We start from the raw sequence: 14094 nt of genomic DNA on the forward strand, positions 1-14094 counted from the left end.
GAACTTTGCATAGGGTGATATCTAAGAAGAGTGGTCTAAGGTTATAATATCAAACAGACAATATAAGACCTCTTTATTTTCCCCAATCATGACTGTATCTCTAATACCATTGGGTATCTCAAACACAAGATCAGGTGGGGAGTAACTGCAGCATTTATACAAAAGTCACCACTGTTAGTTTTATTTCTGCTAAAAGAACATTCAGCATATCAGACTAAGTACCAGAAAAAAAGAATATGTTGATTAAGAAGAAAATTCTGGTAGAAAAATTTTCAGGAAAAACAAGCCTATTTGCTTGTGGACATACCTCCAATTCTGTAACAATTAACTCACTGATTTTCAAGGAGTTTTTGAGGCCAGTCACAGGCATAACCTTCCAGAAGGCAGGCCTTGACACGAATTGAACTTGAGCATATGGTATCTTAGTAGTGTGTTATTTTGGGGACTGTGTAAGATAACCAGCTCTGATAATTAAAACAGCACATTTGTTTATAAGCATAATTTGATCTGGGGCATATTGCTAGAAATTTTGAAATTTTAGTAAGCACAGTGCTTCTTTCAGAACTGATAATCAAAGGGAACGTGAAGCACAGCCTGAACTTTTTTTTTAAATCAGGGAAGTAAATGCTTTAAGTTGGATGAGTGATCAGAAATCCATAGTTCTCCGGGAACATTCTGAGCTGTGGAGGTAGGAATCTGGAGACTTAGTCACACTTCAGTGGTTGTCCTACCATATTTGAAGACTTCAATCTTTATTGGCCCTGAAAGTTTAAGAGGTACATTCTGGCCCTATGCATGACAGAATACTCTTACATATGGGTACTCACATATTTAGAATTATTTCTCAATGAGTATTTGCATTTTGAGACTTTATGTTTTAATAGAAAAATCTATGCATCTGGTTTTCAAGACATGTGGTGTTATCAATTCTGTCACCCAACCTTTTCCTGATTTCCTATGAGTCATAGGATTATAAAGGTATTTTCTGTAATATCTGGCTTGAAGACTGGAACATGGTTTGAAGGTTAAGAGCACTCACTACTCTGGCAGAGGACCTAAATTCAGTTCTTAAACCAAGTAGTAGCCGACAACCATCTAAATTCAACTTTCCAGAGGATTCGATGTTATCTTCTGAACTCGGCAGGCATCATGTATACAAATGATATGTATCCATATATGCAAGAAATAGACTCTTATACATAAAATAATTAAATCTTCAAATGCCTACCTTAATGTAAACATCTCATATATGTCTCTATAAATTAGGAACTGAGACAAAGGACTGCAGAAGGCATCAAACTACTATATTATGACAAAATTCTTTCTAATGGAATAATGGCGGGGATTCTTCAGAGCACAACATGTTGAAGAGCAAAGCTGGGTTTGGAGGAATCGTGAGAAGTAGGATGATTTCCTCTGAAAAGTCTTTAGGGATACTTTCTTTTTGGTATCCTTGATTCTAGAGACATACCATGCCTTACAGCACGGGTAAGTGGCTCAAACCATCCCAAATAAAAAGAACACTAGTTTGAATCAGTTTGAAAGATGAACATCGGCAACTTACCTTTAAATTACTACCACAATATAATGGCAATGGGTTATGGAATGTATGCCTATGGCCGTGAGTGAGGTCATACCAGGACACTGAGCACGTGATGCCTGATAACATGGTCTGCACCTGGCCTGTGCAGTTTCCTGTGGCAATTCATTCTAAAGCACATATCCTGATCACTTTTTATCTTCAAGATAGATTTTTCTATAATTGGAATTTGCTGACAAATCAAAACACAGACATGATTCTGTCTTCTACAGAGATCTTCAAATTTCAAAGAAATACTTCTTATCATTTCCCCTTTACACTGTAAAATGTGAAGAATCACCTCACATTTATTTAAAGTGTGCTGCAGTTTGTTATGTCTCAAAATAAGGTAGGAAGAAAGCAACCCCTATGCTCTCTCACATGTACAAATACTCACACCCTAAATTAATAGGTAGAAACTGGTCTTCCATTGTATATTACAGTATCACCAGGGAAATGCAACATACAACCAATATTTACTCCTTATGGGCAGAGAGGAGCTCAGTCTTACAACAGACATCAACAAAATCCATGGTTTAAATTACAGACTAACAAAGGGTTTGTGGGCTGGAAATTAAGTTCTACTGTTTAAAATCAATCACAGAGACTGTCATTCTGCTTATTGCTTTGACTTCCTAACAAAGATTTAAGTGAGGACTTTATGTACAAGTAGAAAATGTCAAGAGTTCTGTTTTTTTTCAGGCTTGTGTGGGTGGAGCAGGCAACCATTTTAGGGCATTAAGGTAATTAAAATAAATAAAGAGTGATTTTTCCAGAAAAAAATATTTTTATGTTTGGTTTTATTTTCAGTTGACAAATCAGAACTACAGTTTATAATGTGATATTTCCATACATGTGTACATTGGGGAGAAATCAAATTGAAAACACATTCCTTTACCAAACTGTCACAGTTCTTATGGATGAAAACAATAGGCCTAATCAAAGTCCACAAACCAACAAATTATTTTCTGTGGAGGAAAAGGTCAAAAGAATAGTAAGGTTTTCAATGGGCACTAGACTTTAATTCTAAAGTTACCCCAGAGATTCCAGGCATGAAATCTGCAGCTTCTACTCTGCCTTTCATGGGATCAAGACTAGGGATAGGCAAGCACAGAGCATAGTCGGGGTCAGCCAGGGGCAGTTTTCTGATGCGGTTTCCTCTGTCACTTGGTTTCATGTTGTGCTATCACACCAGAGCTGAGTAAGTCCCCAATAGCCCTGTCATCATATCCAAGGACCTCTTTCAGGATGTGCTTGGTATGCTGTCCCAGCAGGGGAGGTGGCTTGGCCTCTGACATCTTGAACTTGCTGTATCTCACAGCTGGACCTGTCAACGAAAGCGAATGAAAAAGTCATTTGATGACTGACTCTGAGAAGCTAATTACTCAAGTAATGGAGCATTTCCAATGGACTTCAAGATTTTCTGCATTATGCATGCTCTTGTATGTGCACCATGGTGTTTTTGTTTGTTTGTTTGTTTCATTTGTTTTGTTTTTGTTATTTTTCTGGGGATATAGGGGAGGTTCTGGAAGCTTTGATTGTAAGTCTAGCCTTTAATGTCTGAGCCATCCCTCTAGATCATATGTCACTTTCCTTAACCCAAGTTCATCTGAACGTGCAGTGACCTTCCAACCTGCACATCCATACACAGTGGTCTACATGTCTGTGCCTGGTATGTTCTTAAGCTGTCCCTCCTACCACAGACACCTTGAGGGGTAGAATATTGATCTGGGAGGACTGTAGGTCCCAAAGCACCAAAGTGTCTGTGATGCTTGTGATCTGGCCCAAAATGAAGGCAATGCAGAGTGCTGAACTCATTGTCTACTACACAGTTCTAAAATTTAGTTCTATGTGTGTCAAATCCTGACTCAGATGCTTGTCCTTGGCTTATAGTGGTGCTGGAAGCTATGTGACCAAGCTTCGCTGTCAGAGTCTTGTGTTGGGACCTTGGGATTCATATTTTTTAGTAGAACCATCTTGGTCAAATTACTTAACCCTCTTGGAGCTTCATAGTCCACAACTGTAATAGAATCATGTTTACCACACAGACTTGAGGTAAGGATTTAATTGAGAAAACAGACAAAAAACACTAAGAATTCCATAACCCATAATAATACACAAAACTTGCTGGCTATTATGCTTAGGAAAGCCACAACATCTCTCTTGAATCTTGCAGTTTAGGGGGATGAAGATATTTACTGTCAGATATTTGACAGAACTGATTCATTGTAAACAGGGAAATTCTAGGAATACTTTCAAAAATAACTACAATTAGTTTTATTGTTCCCATTCTTCACATAACTACAAGAAAGCTGGGAGAGATTTTGCACAAGTCACGTGGCTGATGGTGTGAAGATGCAACTGTAGCCACAAACATGGTCTCACATTAAAAGCTGTGTGCTCATTTTCCCCTATATGATCCTCCACAGTCAAGCTGGGCATTTGGAAATGTATTTTAACAAAATTCATCTTTGTTTACTCATTCTACATTAACTGTCTTTTATATCTCATGTGATTAGGCTTCAAGGTTGCAAATTAGGTTCTAGCAAGAAAGCACAGCTAACTATTCAAGTACTTGCGATTGAAAACTGATCCTTATCCTTCAGGGAAGGTCATTTTCTTTGATAGCGGTATGAAACTTTAGGAGGGGCACACATGGAAGGATGAAGGAAGAAGGGGACATCCATCTAACTAATTAGAACAGTCAGATCAACCATAGTAGTGAACGGGGAGAGAGATTAAAGCTAACTCTGCTTGATATTCTTCATTTTGATCTCTTAGTTTTTTATAATATCTATCTATCATCTATCATCTATCTATCTATCTATCTATCTATCTATCTATCTATCTATCTATCTATCTATCCATCTATTTTGTTTTCTCTTTCAGAACTGTGACCGTGTCCAGTTCTCTGAGCATGCTGGGAAAGCACTCTATCACTGAGCTATATCCCTGCTCCTCTGCAGCCCACTCTTGATTTGAGTACTTCAAAGAACAAGTCAAGGAAAGCATGCACAGTTAACACAATGTCCACCAGTCCAACAGAAACATCACTGAGAGAATTATATTAATAAGAATACTTATGTGCATGCTATCGGACAGGGACAGACAGCACTCAGGCAAGATCTGACACTGCCACATTCAGGGCACTACCACATGACCTCCTCTGTAGACCCAGGATAACTTACAACTGACACTTAAGGTTTTCCTTTCTCTGAAGTGCAGCAGAGTTCATTGCCTTTTTCACATTTTCCTGTAGTACACCGTATAGGAGAGTTTCATCAAGGTTAGTTCCTGCCCGGTAAGGAAGGACAAACACATGACACATCGAAAAACTGAGAAGAGATGAGTGACAGTTATTCTGTTTTACTATGTCAGGGTCACTGATCTTAAAATCAGTGGTCATGATAAAGACAGATTGGGACTAGAAACAGGACTTAATTCAGAGGGTTGCCTGTCTCAGTGTCAAACAGCTGATCTCACTTAGCTCTGCTTGTGCAAGCTTTGTAAAAGTAGAGACCACCAGTATTTAATTACAAAAAAAAATATTAGTCAGTTGTTTTTTTTTAAAAAAAAAACTCAAAAAGAATTCTCAGGAAACACAAGAAGTCATAATGTAGATACTCTCCTAGTAAATATTCTCTTCACTTCTAGAATTGAGGATCCCCATAGACTTAGCCTTGTCCCAACCACCCTTAAATTTAAGTGTTTATAGATAAACTGCCTTGACTCAAGAATTATTGCTCATGTAATATTCAATAGAGTAAAAAATATGTCATCAAGAAAAGAAGCCAGTGATAGATATCCAAACACTCATTCTTTACTAAACAACCAGTCAAAGATTATCAGGAGCATGAAGGTTACATAGAACATAAAAGGAAACACTGGGATGACCAAAGTTGGCCTGAAACAAATCAAGGAGAGAATACTACAGACATAAAATTGACAATAGTTAATGCTTATTTTTAGTGCTATATTCTAAGTTAGATATTTAGGAAATAAAGTAAAATATATTCCAAGAATTTAAGAGAAAAGTATAAACAGACTGGAAAAATGAGAAAGAAGTCAAGAGTTCTTAGAAAAGGGACCAGAACCCCAGAAGGAAGAAAAAAAATGAGGATGGTTAGGAAAATCTGCACTAAATGCTACAATAAATAGGAAGAAGACAAGTTATCATTAATTAACAGAGTGTTGGGAGCAGTGAGACCCCAGATCCTGAATTGCTTGTAATCCCCTGATCTGAGTGCCTACAGCTGCTCTGAGCACAAGACCTTCAGGAGTTCCTGATGGCAGGAGAGTGGTTTCTGGTGGGTTTGGCTGGGGCGTGGCTATCTCTATATAATCTGCCCCTGAACACAATAAAGGGGCATTCTTGGGAAACTCAAGGATGACCCGTGTCATTGTCTCTCTGTCTGTGTGTGTCTGTGTTTTTTAACCTCCTGCCCCTTGCCCGAAGCTCGGTAGCTGGGTGCCAGCCCACCGAACGCAGACACAGGGGCGTGGTGTGTGGCAACAGAGAACCCAATATAATGTGTGAAGAAAAAGTTAACATCTTGATGTTTCACATAAGTATTACAAGGCAGCATTAAAAATGGCAGGTCTTCGTGGGGTGTAACTATAAGGTAGGACATGATTTGTCTCAAAATGAGCAACATCAAAATACTCAACTGTTTCACTGGTCTCTACTGAAAAGTAGAAGAAAACACTGTACATTCAGCTGCTACAGGCGATTCTTTTAAGTCTGGAACTGTCTATCTAGTCCAACGATTAGTTAAACATGAAGACAGGGAGATGATTATTCAAATATGAAGACTTTTTTAGTTTGAAAAACTGAATCTACCAAGTTGCTTCAACACAGCAGCAAGAAAATACAGGAATAAATGGAGCTGAGCGCAGGAGGAAGACAAAAAACAGGGGGAGTAAAAAGACCTACTGAAGAGCATAGAGCAAGGCAGTCTCAGTTTAACAGTGTGGATCTGAGTCAGCAAGGCAAGGACAGAGAACACAAGCCTTCAAAGGAAAATCTATGAAGACAAATAGGGCTTTAACACTAGAACTGGTATAACCAAAAGGCAGGAAAAACACTAATAATAAACTTCTATCATATAAGAAAGAGTTATTAATTAGAAAGTATAGAAAAAAGAAAATTCAAGATCCAAATTCAAAGCAGATCCAAAATTTTGGCAAGATTTTGTCATGTTTGTAACATGAGCAAAGAAAAACACATGTGAACTTGATTCCTTAAAGAACCATTTGAATCTTTATTTGAATCCTTATTTCATCACTTTTAGAATTATACAATGAATTGTTTGGTTTATTTGCCTGTATCTCTGATAGAAGTGGACACAATGTCAGCTGTGTTTTCTAGTGAGTCTTTGTTGCCTTCCATGGTTTCTGTGATATAAAAGAAATGGTGGTCGTGGTTCGGCCACAAGAACAGCAGCAGTGGTGTAAAGGCACCTGGAGCCTAGAAGCTCTGTATGGCGCAGAGGGCAGAGCCAGAGAAGAGAACCAAGTCCTTTGGAGGAGCCGAGAAGATGGTGAGTGAATCCCAGACAACCGAACATTGAGTTATTTATACTGTTGGAGTTCGGTTTTGCTTGGCTCAGATTGTGACCGTATCCTGGTTCTTCCCTCTTAAAGAGAGCCTTTCTTTTATTTTTTATTTTAATATAGATCACAGTTGAGGGACTTTGAATTTCAAAAGATATTGGCTGTTTTAAAGGGACTGAAAATTCAATGTGAGATCTTAGCGGTGAATAAGAAAGGAAGGGTTGTAGCTTAAAAAAACGAATGGTGGCAAGCCTCCGTTCTTTGATTTTTATTAATGTGGACTGTGCCTCTGATTTCTTATATCACAAGACCTATGTATACAGTAGAGACTGTTGTAGCCTACATTTTACTGATGAGAAAATGAAGGTTTTTATAGACTAAATTGATTTTCTAGGTTAAGCTAGGATTATAACCAGTGACAGATCTAGGATAAGAACCCTAGTTTTGACAGACAAAATCCTAGCACAGAGAAGAAGCAAACACAAAGTCCTACCACTAATCAAGAAGCTATTAGTGGTTGGTACCTGCTGGCAAAGAGAAAATCGGTTTTCTCCAGTAGAGTGACCCTGAGTATATCGACTATACCCCCAAGGCAAGCTCCATGTCCAGGAGTAATTGAACAGTACAAAATGGAGTACATGGGTTTTATTTGTTTTTACTTTTATTGTTTTGTTTGTTCAATTGTTAGATTTTTTTTCTAAGTTTTTATTTTGAGAGAGAGCAACATAACATGAGTTTGGGTTGGTAGGAAAATGTGGAAGATCTGGGAGATGAGAAATAATATGATCAAAATATATTGTATGAAAATATTAATAATAATAAAGTCTCCAGTCTTTAGACTTCATAGTCTCTGTTCTCTTATTCAAAAACAATTATTACTAGCAATTAAATATGTGTGAATAAATATTATTTATATACTAGTGATTTTATCCATTAATTACAAATTTTGAGTAGTTATCTCTCTATGAAGATTTGGTCTAGATTATTTAATTATGTATTATTCTATAATGTATTCTTGACCCTGCAGTCATGGAGAGAGTATAATTTGCAACAACAAGGCAAAAATAAGCAAATTGCTATAGTCTGATAAAAATCATAAAATAATTATAAACTAAGGCTAGAAGAGAATAATGCTATGAACATAGTGGACAAGAAGATGAGAAACTAATAAATGAATGGGACAGTCAAAGAAAGGCAATGTAGTGTAATTGGGAAAGGCTTTGAGAGTTTAAAAACTGCCATTTCTGCTTAGTCTCTTCTTGGTGCTTGTAGGTTAAGATGTGAGCCCTCAGCTCCCTGCTCCCACTTCCATGTCTTTGTTCAACCATCATGGATTCTAACCCTCTGGAACAGTAAGCCCAAATAAATTCATTTTTCTATAAATTGCCTTAGTCATGGTGTTTTTATCACAGCCATAGAAAAGTCCTAACACAGAAGTTGGTACCTGAGAAAGAGCTATTGCTGTTACAGAACTGACAATGCCAATTTTTTTTGAGTAATGTGGAAGACTTTATAACTTTCGACTAGAGAAGTGATTGAAGGATGTAAGTGACATTAATGTGTCATCCTAGTAGGTGTTTAGAAGACAATAGTGCTGAGAGCTATGTGGACTATGAAGGCCCCGTTCAAGAGGTTTTCAGAGAGAGCAATATTGGCAATTGGGCTAGAAATCCCAAGATGTTGGAGATGCACTGCTGTGAGATGCATATTAGGGAGAGCTGCATTCAGGGAGAGGAGCCAGCCCAAGAGGGTGGTATATGTTGCAGGCAGCAAAACCAGAGCAATCTAAGCCCTTTAACACCAGATAAGAAGCTATGGAACTTGATGTTTGTCCTGATGAGATTCAGTCTTATTTTTTATCAAGTATGTTTTCACTCTGTCCCTATACCTCCCTTTTTGATTGGTAATGTATATTTTGTGTCTTCGTGTATTTGAAATACATAATTTGATTTGAGACATTGCCAGGAGTCTCAGAAGAGATATTAATCTTGGGACTTTTAAGAAATGCTGTGGTTGTGCAATATTATGGAACTTTTGAAGTTGAACTAAACACATTTTCCATTATTACATGGCCACAGGTCTATAGAGATCAGAGAGTGCAATGAGATAGAATGTGATATTCCTCACAGTCTCAGACATTTGAATACTTGCATTCCAATTGAGGGTATTGTTCAAATAGAGTTAGGAAGTGAGGCCTTGCTGGAAGAAGTGTGTCATTGGGCCAGATTTTGGGAGTTTAAAGACCTGTGCCAATTCTAGTTTGCTGTCCTTGCTGGGTGCTTGCAGATAAAGATGTCAGCGCTCAGCTTCTTGCTTCTATTAACAGGCTTTCACTCCATCATCAGGGACTCTCACTCTCTGAAACCATAAGTCCAAATTAACTCTTCTTTCTATAACTAACCTTGATCATGGTATTTTATCATAACAATAAAAAGTAACTGATGCACACAGTAATGGGGAAAGAATGAAAGGGGAATCCTCTGCATTTAAAAAGGACAACTGGTATAGCCACAATGGATAGAGAAGTATTTAAAAAAGAAGTTATGGGTGGGGTTTTTTGGATATATTAAGTTTGGGTGCCTATGAGACAAGCAAGGATTAAATTTTAACACCATTAACTTTCTAACTCTCAAATTTAGGGATGAGATATACCAACCTATATATATATATATGTATAAGTAATATATATATATATGTATATATATACATACATACATATATATACATATGTATATATTACTTATCATTATCATTAAAATGTCTTCATTCCAAAGCAATATAAACAATGCATTTATTCAACATCTCTGATGCTGAGGTTTCCACAGCTGGTCAGAATGCAGAGAACAACTGATGTAGGATGGGTGCCCAGTCCCAGTTGATAGATCTCCAACATAACTCCTATTTAAGGCTCATGGAACATAATGCGAGAAGGGTAGAAAGATTTTAAGAGCCTAAGGAAAGGAAGTGTACTATGAGATTGAATCTACTAAAAATACAGCAAAACTACACCCATGAAACCTCAAAAATATTCAGATATTAGGCGTAAAGCAAAGGATAATGAGCCTATAGTCCATGACCCCAGAAAATCCAGGCAACAAGGTGAACCCTAGAAGAAACATATATAGATCACCCTGAAAGGAGGAAATAGACAAGATTTATGGAGAAAATTGATAGCATGGGATGAGGGAAGAAGGATGGGGGAGGGGAGGAGGAGGGAAGAAGGTGAAGTGGGGAGGAGAACTTGAGGAAATAGGATGGTTGAGATGGGGAAAGGGCAGAGAGGAAAAGCAAGGAAAAAGTTATCTTGATTGAGGGAGCCATTATAGGGCTAGCAAGAAACCTGGCAAGAAATTCCCTGGAATCTACAAGGGTGACCCCAGCTAAGACCCTAAGCAATTGTGGAGAGGGTGCCTGAACTGGTCTTGCCCTATAGTCAGATTGATAACTATCTTAAATATCATCATAAAACCTTCATCGAGCAACTGATGGAAGCAGATACAGAGATAGTGGAGCACTGGACTGAGCCCCCACAATCCAGTAGGAAAGAGAGAGGAACAATAAATACAAGCAAAGGGGTCAAGACCACAATGGACCCACTGAAACAGCTGGCCTGAGCTAATGGGAGCTCACTGTCTCCAGTTTGACAGTGGGGAAACCAGAATAGGACCAAACTAGGCCCTCTGAAAGTGGGTGACAGTTGTACGGCTGGGAAAGTCTGTAGGGCCACTGGCAGTTCGATCAGGTTTTATCCCTACTGCTTGTACTGGCTTTTTGGAACCTATTCTCTTTGGAGGGATACCTTGCTCAGCCTAGATATAGTGGGGAGGGCCTTGGACCTTTCTCAAAGCAATGTGTTAGACTTTGTTGATTTCCCTTACCCTGTCTGAGGAGTAGATGGGGGATTGCGGGGAAAAGGTAGAGGGAGCTGGAGGAGAGATGGTAATGGGGATTGGTATTGGTATGTAAAATGAGAAAAAAAATAGTATTTTTAAAAAAATAAATTATAAAAATGAGTATGAAATACAACTGCTTAAGCAAGATCTGAGCAAAGACAACATCAATAGACATACTAAGGTGGAAGAGGAGAGTCTCATGGGTCCTGCACATAGGCAAAAAGCTACAAGCAGCCAATGACTGCTGGGAGGAGAATCGGTCTTCCCCAGGGATGAGCCTGTAAGTCTTTAGACGATACCATTGGAAACATATACATCCAGGAAACAGTAAGGGAATCGAGCAGGTTGTACATGCATATAAATAATTAAAGGAAAAGAAGCCGTGGATATGAAAGGCAACAAGGGGGATGCACAAGAGGAGAGGGAAGGAGTACATTTAAGCTACAAATATATTTAATTTTAAAATTGAGAAAAAAAAAACCAAACCTAAGTTGTATATGTAGATTTTTCTGTACTGTAAATTTTGTTTTGATTTTTAAAAACTGGAATATAAAGTAAATTTTTCTTATGGCATTTTCATGTATTCTAATGTTTTGGTTAATTATCTTCTCTACTCTGCTTATCTCCCTGCCCCCTCCCCAATATTCTATCCTGGTCCCAATATTCCCCTTTTCAGGCTTACATAGTATATTACCCCCTCATCTCTCTCCCTCAAAGCCTAATTTTTTCACCTCTCTTGGGCCCCAAAATAGTTTTTTGACTTACATCAACATGACCACACTTGAATCTACATATGAGCGAGAATGATGACATATTACATACTATTTTAGTGCTATCCATCTCTAAATTTCATGATTTCATATTTCTTAATAGCAGAATAAAATTCCACTGTATATATGTGCCATATTTTTATTATCCATTCATCTGTTGGTAGACATCTAGCTCCCAGACAATGTCTATTGCATCAAAAATGTTTTGTGTCATAAGAAGAGAATTAAATAACTAAAAAATGGTCTCTCTGAAGTTCAATGTTTAGAGATAAGTTCAACTATTTGTAAAAAAAAAAGGTACTATTTTTGTCATTAATTTATTCCTAAGTTTATGTTTATAGTAGGCATGTATGTCTGTGTGCCGTGTGAATGCAGTGCCTGAGGAGCCCCTAAGAAGGCAATGGATCTTCTGGAACTGCCTTTGCAGATGGCGGTCGGTAGCCATGTGGGTGCTGGGAACCTGAACCAGGTCCTCTGCAAAAGTAACAAGTGCTCTTAATTGCTGAGCCAGCTTTCCAGCCCCTGGCCTTAGTCTTTAACAGATCAATCTCTGTTGCCTTCATGGTAGAACTTAAGACAGTTTTACTTTTGAAAGAATGCTTCGCTTTTTCCCCACAGCAAAATAAAAACAAAGCAACTCACAATTCTCTTTTACTTAGAGGTAAACTAAATGGAATGTTCTCCCTCTGTGCTAATAAAGGCAGTCACAATGAAGCACGCAGTAGAAATCCATGCTATACTTTCTTCCTCTTAAAGTAGAAGGTGCTTTGGAAGTATGCCACTTCTTTTACTTCTTTAACAAACATTAGTCATATGCTAGACCCACTGTATGTGTTTTATATATTTGCTTATCTGGTCCCCAGGACAAAGCCAGAGCTCACTCTCATCACCTCCAATTAGCAAACGGGGAAAACTGAGAGATGCAGGGTTGTATCAGCTGCTCAGAGCTGCAGACTAGTAAAACAGAGCTCCAGGTAGTCTTGCTCCTGAACCCCAGTCCTTTGTGAATCTGCTGCACGATCTCCTTGTATAAGAGCAGCACAAACCTAGATGCCCCTCAATGAAAGAATGGATAAAAATAATGTGGAATATATACGCATTAAAATACTACTCAGTGGCAAAAAACAATGACATCTTGAATTTTGCATGCAAATAGATGGAAATAGAGAATACTCTCCTGAGTGAGGTAACCCAGACCCAAAAAGATTAGTGGATTCTAGCCATAAATGAAAGACATTGAGTCTATAATTCATGATCCTAGAGAAGCTAAATAGGAAGGTGAACCGCCCCCCCCCCAAAAAATTAACATGTAGTTATCCTCCTGGATATTGGAAGTAGACAAGATTTCCAGGCAAAAATGGAGAGCTTGGGGGTGGGGGTGGGATGGGGGTAAGAGGAGATGGGGAGAGAGAAGTGAGAAGGGAAGGATGGGGAGAACTTGGGGGAATGGGACAGTTGGGATGGAGGAGGAGTGGATATGGGAGCAGGGAAGTATATATCTTATTTAAGGGAGCCATTTGAGGATTGGCAAGAGACTGGACTCTAGAGGGGTTCCCAGGTGTCCAAGGAGATGTCCCCAAATTGTTCCTTGGGCAGTAGAGGAGAGGGTGCCTGAACTGGCCTTATACTATAGCCACTCTGATGAATATCTTGTATATCACCATAGAACCTTCATCTGGAAATGGATGGAGATAGAGGCAGAGACCCACTTTGGAGCACTGGACTGAGCTCCCAAGGTCCAAATGAGGAGCAGATTGAGAGAGAACATGAGCAAGGAAGTCAGGTCCGCGAGGGGTGCATCCACCCACTGTGACGGTGGGGCTGATCTAATGAGAACTCACCAAGCCCAGCTGGACTGGGTCTGATGGAGCATGTGATCAAACCGGACTCTCTGAATGTGGCTTACATGGAGGGCTGACTGAGAAGCCAAGGACAATGGCACTGGGTTTTGATTCTACTCCATGCACTGGCTTTGTGGGAACCTAGTCTCTTTGGATGCTCACCTTCCTAGACCTAGATGGAGGGGGGAGGACCTTGGACTTCCCAGAAGGCAAGGAACACTGACTGCTCTTTGGACTGGAGAGGGAGGGGAAGGGGAAATGGGGGGGGTAGGGAAATGGGAGGAGGGGAAGAGGTGAAAATTTGTAGTAGTAATAATAATAATAATAAATAATAATAAAAGAAAAAAAGAGCAGCACAAAAGTGGGAAACAATTATTTCAGTTTGACAATGAACTGAATTCAGGTTTCCTAAAGAAGAATTTGACAAGCATAGATAACTTCAGGCTTCATCAGTCTGT

The 14094-nt window shown here is 38.8% G+C and overlaps 1 protein-coding gene across 1 annotated transcript in view; it reads right to left on the bottom strand.

The window, feature by feature from the left end:
- Positions 1 to 2362: 2362 nt before the first annotated feature.
- Sugct (succinyl-CoA:glutarate-CoA transferase) overlaps positions 2363 to 14094 on the bottom strand; it is a 714904-nt gene continuing 703172 nt past the window's right edge. The window contains 1 exon segment of the mRNA XM_038333002.1: positions 2363 to 2906. Within this exon segment, the coding sequence (XP_038188930.1) occupies positions 2743 to 2906 (164 nt within the window). The 3' untranslated portion in view covers positions 2363 to 2742.

The sequence above is a fragment of the Arvicola amphibius genome, chromosome 6, assembly GCF_903992535.2.
Source record: "Arvicola amphibius chromosome 6, mArvAmp1.2, whole genome shotgun sequence".
Classification (NCBI taxonomy): domain Eukaryota; kingdom Metazoa; phylum Chordata; class Mammalia; order Rodentia; family Cricetidae; genus Arvicola; species Arvicola amphibius.